The 8414-nt window shown below is 51.6% G+C and overlaps 1 protein-coding gene across 1 annotated transcript; it reads left to right on the top strand.

Annotated features, from left to right (window-relative positions):
• Positions 1 to 4769: 4769 nt before the first annotated feature.
• LOC146764046 (uncharacterized) lies at positions 4770 to 7886 on the top strand. The gene has a single exon (XM_085565562.1). The coding sequence runs from the start codon at positions 5148 to 5150 to the stop codon at positions 6237 to 6239; it is 1092 nt and encodes a 363-aa protein (XP_085421688.1). The 5' UTR covers positions 4770 to 5147; the 3' UTR covers positions 6240 to 7886.
• The last annotated feature ends 528 nt before the right edge of the window (positions 7887 to 8414 follow it).

Here is an 8414-nt window from a genome sequence, read left to right as displayed (position 1 = left end):
TTAAAATTTAAAAGTTTAATAATAATAAAATGTTGAAAAACATAGGAATACGACTAGAGTAATAAAAAATTTAGAGTTTGGAGAATTACAAGATAATAAAAAGTAAAGAATTACTGAGGTCCAGATGCTCTTGGGCACTTAAGGCAAGATGAGTATACCTTGTTAACAAAGGAATCACCCTTAAAACAATACACTATTGCATATTTGTATATCCTTCATGGTTATGCATACATTCTATTTAAAGCATGAAACTCTTGTCTGTTGTATGTCAGCTGTTTCCTTTAATTCCCACGGGGTCTTCCAGTGTTAGCATGAAGTAATGAAATTAGCTTCTTCTAATAAGAAAACCATAAATTGCTCTTCTCTGGAAAATTTAGGTGTTCCTTGAAGCGAGTATCTCATTCCTTAAACCCCCCCCCCCCTATACATAGTTTCTCTTTGAACAACTATTGCTTCATTTTATCCACAAAGCTACATTTACCATACTATTAAAATGTTACACAGCACAATTAATCTATATAACATAATACATATAGTAACTATCTGCATAGAGCCATATAACATGCATTTTTAACAAATTTGTTGGGGTTCCCAGGGGCTGGTCCATGGTGTTGTAGGATTTGTTCTGGTAGCCGTTCAACTTTTCCCCATTTTTGGGTGCTCTCTCAATCTGGGGCTGCATCAATTGATCACTGTTTTCTAATTGCATCATCAAATACTTGAATTCCAGCTGATTTCCCTGAACTTGTTGGAGCAAAAACCCCAGTGCTCTGATACACCCTGTACAGCACAGACAGTGACAGCAGATGTTGGAGTGGGCAGAGGGATTTTTATAAATGAGAATTTATTCAGCCAGTTTAAAAAAAAAAAAAAAATTATTAGCGGTCAAATTCTATCTCACCAGCCATAGAAAAAGACAGTGCCGAGCCTGGGAATCAGCCCTGGGTGTGTAACAAGGAGTCAGCCTCAGGAGAGGTTTTCCCCTATGTCCACACACCTCCATCCTGGCACAAGCGGTTTTTATAGGGAAAATTCCGCCTGAGGCCAAGATTTCAGCAATCAGTCTTTTCTTCTATTCAGAGTCCATAGGTTAATAAGATTTTCTTTTTTGGTGATGAGGAGGAATAATTCAGTGTCCGGAGTAGGTGAATCCCTGATGAGATTTTACGGGAACGCTGCATTCACATGCATTTGTCTGAGGATTTCCATGATATCCATCTTGGGCCGTTTATGCGATGGTCAGCACCCGATGATCAGCACCTGGACTCCAGACATGGCATGGGCCACGCCACTTGGCCAGCAGTGGTGCTGCTTTGCACTCCTTAGGCAGAGCCCATGTCCTGCTTGGATGTTGGCAGCAGCAAAGTGCCAAGGCAGGCTCTGTGCCAGCCCAGCTTCCTGGGGGAGAGATTGCACCAGAGACAGGATTCTGGCCACAGACTGCTTTAAATGTGCATCCCTTATCTCCACCCTGCGCTTGGTGGAGAATTCCCAGGGTTAGGAATTCCCAAGATCAATTCCAAGGGGAAATAATTGAATATCTGCCCTGGGTCTGGCTCTTCTTCTTGCCCAAGCCAATGGCAAAAGCTGTACCCATGGCATCTTGGTCTCCATCCCCAGCTTCCAAAGGTGTTTCTTTCTTTCCCCATTCATTCTTTGTACCCAGCCTGAGCTCTGGGGGTGCCAGGGGTATGGAGGTCCCATTGTATTCCTAAAGCTGCCATAACTCCCTGGAGGATCTTTCCTTTGAAATGAGTTCTGCTGTCTGAGTCTGTTGCTTCCACAATCCCTTTTGTTGGAATTATGTCTTTTAGAAATACCTTAATAAGTGATCCAGTGGTTGCCCAGCAATCAGAATTGCTTTTTGCCCCCCTGTTAGGTGAGATGGTGTCACCAGAAGATATTGAAGCCTTCCTGCTCAGGGCATTTCAGTGCCAGGCTCTTACAAGCACACACAGCTGTGCTGGTTGAGCTGACCATGGGGGTAACCTGCGCTTTGTCTGATTCCCTTTCCTCAACAACAGCGTGTCTTGGAACTCTTTTCCCTTCTGCTGCCCTTGAAGAGCCATCCACAAAGACATTTTCTTCATTTTCAGACGAAGACTGAGCGTTCTCCAGGGCTCCAGTGTGGTGGGTCCCCGGTGGGATGGGAGCTCAGAGAGCCCTGCCAATCCATGTCCATGCAGGGGTGGACTTGCTCCTGCTGAGGGTGCTGCTGTCTGTGCTTGCAGTGTCCTTGTGGGCTGCAGCTGGAGCCCTGACTCCTTCCCAGGGGCTGTTTGGGTGGGCTCTGCCCTGGCCAGGAGGGCAATGCCTCTGCCAGGTGCTTGTGGCCGACCCCGTCATCCCCTGGGTGCTGGGGCACCCTTGGGCCCTGGGGTTGATCCCTCAGGGGCTGTGGGAACTCTGCCATGGCCTTTGCTTTCAGCTTGGCCTTTTGCTCATCCCTTCTTGCCTTCAGCTGCTGTGCCCTTGTGCCCAAGTGCTGCAGGGCTTCTTGTGCCACTCCTGCAGCCCCGGTCACTGCCTGTGGGTGCTCATCCTCTGAGAGCTGCTGAGCTTTCTGCAAAACCTTTCCTTTCTGCAGGACCCAAAGCAAATCCTGAACAGCAAATCCTGATCCTTCATGTGCACTCTGCATTTCCCAGCTGTTCCTTTGTGTTCCCCGTTGTGCTCAGGGTCCCTGCCCAGCCCGTGTGGCAGAGCCGGTGCCTGTCCTGCCGCAGTGTCCAAAGGCGGCCCCCCCGGCGGGCAGGGCCGGCAGCTCCCCGGGGCCGGGCAGCGGCCGGGGCGTCCCGCAGCCTCCTGGGGGCCGGGGGCCACTGCCGGCCCTGCCCGGGGCTGGTGGGGTCAGGCAGCGCCCGGCGCTGAGCCCCGGCTGCCCCACAGCCCCGGCCCGGCCCCGCAGCTCCCCACAGGCCCCAGCCCGTGCTCCCGGTGCCGCACCTCTGCGCCCGGTGCTGCCGCTGCCACCGCAGAGAAACCCCTGGCATCCTGACCTCCTGCTTTTCCTGTCTGGGAAACTGGGAATTCAAAATATTAGCTGGCAAATTGTGAGGTTAAGACTCTGTGGAAAAACATCCCAATCCAGAGTATTTTTCTCTTCCTCCTTTTTTCCCTCATCCTTTTTCTTACCACACAGATTCCTCCTGCTGCTTCTTGCCTGAACCATATTGCTGCACACTCCCCTTCACCTGATTCCTTCCCAGGACACGAACACCATCCATCCCCTGTTGTCTAAATGCCTTCTCCACTTTCCTTGTTGCCACCCTGGGTGTCCATGTCCTTAATTACCTCTGGGGAAATGTGCAAACTACCTCAACATTCTCCCAAGGGACCCTTCAGAGACATTTTGGGATCATCATCCCTTTGGCCAGGCCCCCTCCCTGTCTTTCCCTTTTCTCCCCTCCATGGGTGCCCTGCCATGTTCACTCCCCAAAGATCCCAGGGCACTCACTGATGAGATTTTCAGTGCTCTCTCCCTGCTGACTCTTCACAGACCCCCCTGATGTGTCACTCGTCTGTCTCCTGGTCACTCCCGGGTCCCCAATCAATCCCTGGTGCTGCCGCCAGCCAAGGGAGCCGATCACCCAAAGTGGGTGAGGCACCTTCAGCTGCACTTGCTGCCCGCCGCCCCGGAGGGTGGAAGGAATTCGGGATGAGCCTCAGGGTGTGCGGAAAAATTGACATCACCAGAGGATTCTGTCCACAGAGCAGACAGAGGAGTCCTGTAAATGGAATTTCATTCCTAAAAATGGGAGAGGCCATGGGACATTCCCCACGGGATATCTCCAATTGTTGGAGGACACAGTCTCTTTTTCATCTGAACTTTCTTGGCCACATCTCCCTCTGCTCTCCCCACTGGCTGAAGCACTTGACAGGTACAGACTTCCCAGTCCACCTACTACATACCCACCTTGATATGTTCCCTGCTGTTATATAGCAAACGATATTCATGGCTCTGTTAAGTCTTTGTTGTTCTTCTGGAAGTTCATGAATAGGGAAGGACCTTGGCTGAACAGCAGTTTGTGTCATCTATTGATAACATTTTCTGAAACTGATGGTGTCTCCTGTCATTTCCTTTTTTACAGCTCCCTGGCCCTATGTCCGAGCAGATTCAGAGCATCTGTTTGTAAAGACACTTTCCTGTTGTTCCTTCCATGGGGTCCCCCGTTTGTGGGACATCCCCCCTGGAGCAGGGTGTCCCCTCTGTGCTGCAGCCCCAGGGCTCGGGCCGAGCTCAGCCAATCAGAGCCCGCGGCGCTGATGACTCACCAGTTGCCAGGCAGACTCGCAGCTCCCCGCGTTCCCCACCTGGACCCACCTGCGCCCCCCCTCGGCCCCATGGCCCCGCGAGGGGAATTTGGGGAGGTGGGAGTGGGGCAGCGCCAAGGCCGGGCTCCCCCGCGCTGTCCTGGCGGGAGCGGCTGCAGTGGGGACCGAGTGCGGGCGGGAGCGGCCGAGAGCCCAGCGCTGCCCCAGCCCGACCTGCCCCAGCTCCATCCCTGCCCCTGCGCTGGGATGCTGTGGGGCTGGGGGGAAGAGGGAGCCGGCAGTGGGTGCTGGGCCTGGGGCCAGGAGGAGAAGGGAAGGAGAAGCAGGCTTGAGGAACAAAATGGTCAAAGGATGCAGGTGGCAGGAGAGGGTGGGATTGTGCAGGAGAAGGAGGAATAGGAAGAGGAAGAGGAGTGTGAGGAAGAATAGAACACAGGAGGAGGAGGAGCAGAAACAAGGATCACCACAAGGTTCCATCCCTCCTTGTATCTATAGCCTCCCCTTAGCCCCAGGAGCATTGCCACCCCACATGCAGCAGGTGACTGTTGAGGGGTTCCACGATTTTCACAGGGGTGAGTCATGGCATTTCTCAGCTTTATTGGGTTAAATGTTGGTGCTTTATTTTTTTTAGGGGCTGAATCTTTATGTTTTGGAGGAATTTTTTACTGAATCTTGATGTTTGGGGAGGTTTTGATCTGTGTCTTAAAGTTTCGAGGATTTTTATGCTGAACCTTGGTGTTTTGGAGGTTCTTATAGACACACAATGCCCAATGACTTGGTGAGATGAAGTGGGGACAGGAGGAACTCCCAGTCCAAGATGCTCTGTTCTTTTTTTTTTCCCCCAGACCAGGATTTTTCATTCCCGGGGAGGAATGAAAATGGAGGAAATGGAGGAGGAGGAAAAGCCCTGGAGATCCCGCACAAGGAGTGGCAGCAAACCCAGCCCAGGGAGCTGCAGGGAGGAAAGAGCCCCCCTGAACCAGGAAGGCGGGCAGAGATCCAGCCAGAGCTCAGAGCTGGTGGAGAAGCCTCGTGGCAGGGAGAAGCCCCACAAGTGCTTGGAATGTGGGAAGGGTTTCAGGCGGAGCTTGGATCTGATCCAGCACCAGGTGATCCACACTGGGGAACGGCCCTACGAGTGTGAGGAATGTGGAAAGCGTTTCCGCTGGAGCTCCAGCCTGAGACTTCACCAGAGATTCCACACCGGGGAGAGGCCCTTTGAGTGTGGGGAGTGTGGGAGGAGCTTCAACCAGAACTCCATTCTGATCCAACATCAGAGGATCCACACTGGGGAAAAGCCCTTTGAGTGTGGGAAATGTGGGGTGAGCTTCAGCCAGAAGGGCTACCTGATGCAACACCAGAGGATCCACACTGGGGAAAAACCCTATGAGTGTGGGGTGTGTGGGAAGAGCTTCAGGCACAGCTCTGGCCTGAGGAGACACAAGAGGATCCACACTGGAGAAAAGCCCTACGAGTGTGGGGTGTGTGGGATGAGTTTCAGCCTCAACTCCCAGCTTACGGAACACAAAAAGATCCATACTGGGGAAAAGCCCTACAAGTGTGGGGAATGTGGGAAGAGTTTCAGAGAAAGCTCAGCCCTGATTCGGCACCAGGTGATCCACACTGGGGAACGGCCCTACACCTGCTTGGAATGTGGGAAGAGCTATGGGTGGTGCTCAGACCTGAGAAAGCACCAGCGCATCCACAGCGGGGAGAAGCCCTACGAGTGTCCCCAGTGTGGGAAGAGGTTTCGGATCAGCTCCAGTCTCCTCGTACATCAGCGGAGTCACACCGAGGAGAGGCCCTACCGCTGCCCCGACTGCGGGAAGGGCTTCAAGCACAACTCCCACCTCACCGTGCACCGGCACATCCACACCGGGGAGAGGCTCTACGAGTGTGGGAAGTGTGGGAAGAGCTTCTCACAGAGATCAGCCTTGATCAAACACCAACGGAGGCGCCACTAATGGGTTGAAGCCCTGTAAGTGCCCTGAGTGCAGGAAGAGCTTCATGTGCTGCTCCAGCTCCATCCTCCATGGGAGGATCCACGTTGGATGATCCTCAGTGACCTTCATTGGGCAGTCTTGGTGATCTATGGGCCTGGTTATCTGTGTTGGGAAGACACTTGGCTGGGAGGCTCCACATCTTCCTCGTTCCCTGTGGGCACCTAGATAAAGCCAGTGGCAGGAACATCCACTGGGGCACAGACCAACAATGGGAATTCCTTGGGGAGAGCAGATTTAATGACTTCCAACTCCATAAAATCTTTTGCACTCAATCCTATATTCTGGTGGCATCAAGGAATACTGAATGGTCTTGGAGGTATGTCCTAGGTTGACTATATGATGCTTGTATCTCCAGTTGTTTGTTGTGTTTATGGTGAATTATAATTTTTGCACCTTTAAGACTTGTTCCGAGAGCAAAGGAGGGAGAGAAGGGTAGAGTTTGTTTTCAGAAACTGCACTCCTCCACATTCCTGCTCCTGGGCCAGGTTGTCTGCAGATGGACAGACAGAGGTACAGAGCTCTCCTTTGCTGTTAATTAGTTTTAGCTAGCTGTGGCAGAGAAGTTCCCTGGACTGTGGCTGTTTTTCCCTTTTCTTTGGACCTGTTTAAACCTGCTCTGGCCTGAACACCCAGAAGAGCACCGGCAGCTCACACCTGTGGCCCAGCGGGCCAGGCCTGGACTGTGGCATTTCCAGCACCGGAGGGACTGATAAGAGACTGAGTGAGCTGAGCTACAACCCACGGAGGGACTTCCTGAGTTTGTCTATCTTTTAGAGCAGCAAGAGGTTTTATTGTTTAATATTGTTTAGGTTTTATTCTTTAAAAAACAGTTTTTTCCACTGTTCTCCAAGGAGATACTTTTCCCAAACTGGCTGGGGGAGGAGCCAATTGAATCTGCTTTCCAGAGGAATCCCTTTGGAGGTTCTCTCCCAAATTTGCTCTGAACCAGGACAAGGTCTTTTCCAACTTCAGGGATTCCACGATTTTGATTTCCTATTGCCCAAGGGTGTCTTCTGCAGCCAGATGGTGGAAAAACTGGGGAAAAGACCAAGATTTTGGAGACAATGGGGTAGAAACTCCACCAAAAAGGTTCTTCCCTCCACCCAAGCACGTGGATCCTCAGCCGGCATGGACATGGAAGTCTTTTTCTTTTGGCCTTGATTTTGTTTTCATTTCTCTTTATCCCTTGAAAATATCCAATATTGAAGTAAAAATAGACATTGAACTAAGTTAGTGGATGTGGTCATGGTAGGACACAGACATGGTGGGACACGTGTAAGAATGTGCCCTCTGTTGACAGAGTAAACAAGTTAACCTTTTGTTCCCTTAAAAAGGACAAAAGGCCAGGTGTTTCTCTCCTCAATTTGGTTGAAAGACACCTCATAGGACCTTGGGGACTTCACCTCAAACTTAAGGGTAGCTAATTGGACAGGAGCCAAAAAGTCCCACCTAAGCAATTCCCTAGAAAAGAAGAGAACAAAATAAGTTAATTGCTTTTGTGAAGTGTTTTAGTAAGAGCAAGAACCTCTTGCCCTGACTTGGCTTTTCTCTGTAAAAAGCTTTTTTATTTTTGCCTTTTATTAAAACTTTTTATTCCCAACACTGTCACATGAGCCATCCTGCTTGTTTTATGCCACCTGAGGTAGCTGAGCTATCAAGGGTATAATGCTTATCTCTGAGAGCTTATAAGACCAGGCTCAAAAAGAGAAAAAGCATTAGACATGGAGAGTGACATGGGCACGCATGGACATGGAGGGGGACAGGGCCATCCCTAGGGACATGGGGAGACACAGGCATGGATGGAGACATGGGGGACAGTGACAGGGATGGAAACATGGTGGGGAGACAGCCATGGGTGAGGACATGGTGGGACATGGCCAGTGACAAGTGGGGACATGGCCATGGCCGGTGCCATGGGAGGAACTTGCAGGGGATGAGGGGGATGCTGGGTTTGAGGGAGTTGAGGGTTCCTGGGCAGGACTTGGACCTTGCTGAGGCCTTTGGGGAGCCCAGGCCGAGCGGCTCCGGCTGCACTGGGAGAACCTGGTGGAGGTTCTGGGGCAGCTGCTCAAGGACCCCTGACCTGGAGCCCCAGCTGGGCACTGGGCTCCTGGAAGGGGATGAACATCCTTGTCC

Source organism: Lonchura striata, chromosome 36 (genome assembly GCF_050655825.1).
Source record: "Lonchura striata isolate lonStrDom1 chromosome 36, ASM5065582v1, whole genome shotgun sequence".
Taxonomy (NCBI): Eukaryota; Metazoa; Chordata; class Aves; order Passeriformes; family Estrildidae; genus Lonchura; species Lonchura striata.
Note: the sequence above shows the minus strand (reverse complement) of the source record. Positions and strands in the feature narration are given on the sequence as shown.

What these genes read in the sequence shown, in the direction of transcription:
- LOC146764046 (XM_085565562.1), top strand. Translation starts at nt 5,148, where the DNA reads ATGAAAATGGAGGAAATGGAGGAGGAGGAAAAGCCCTGGAGATCCCGC.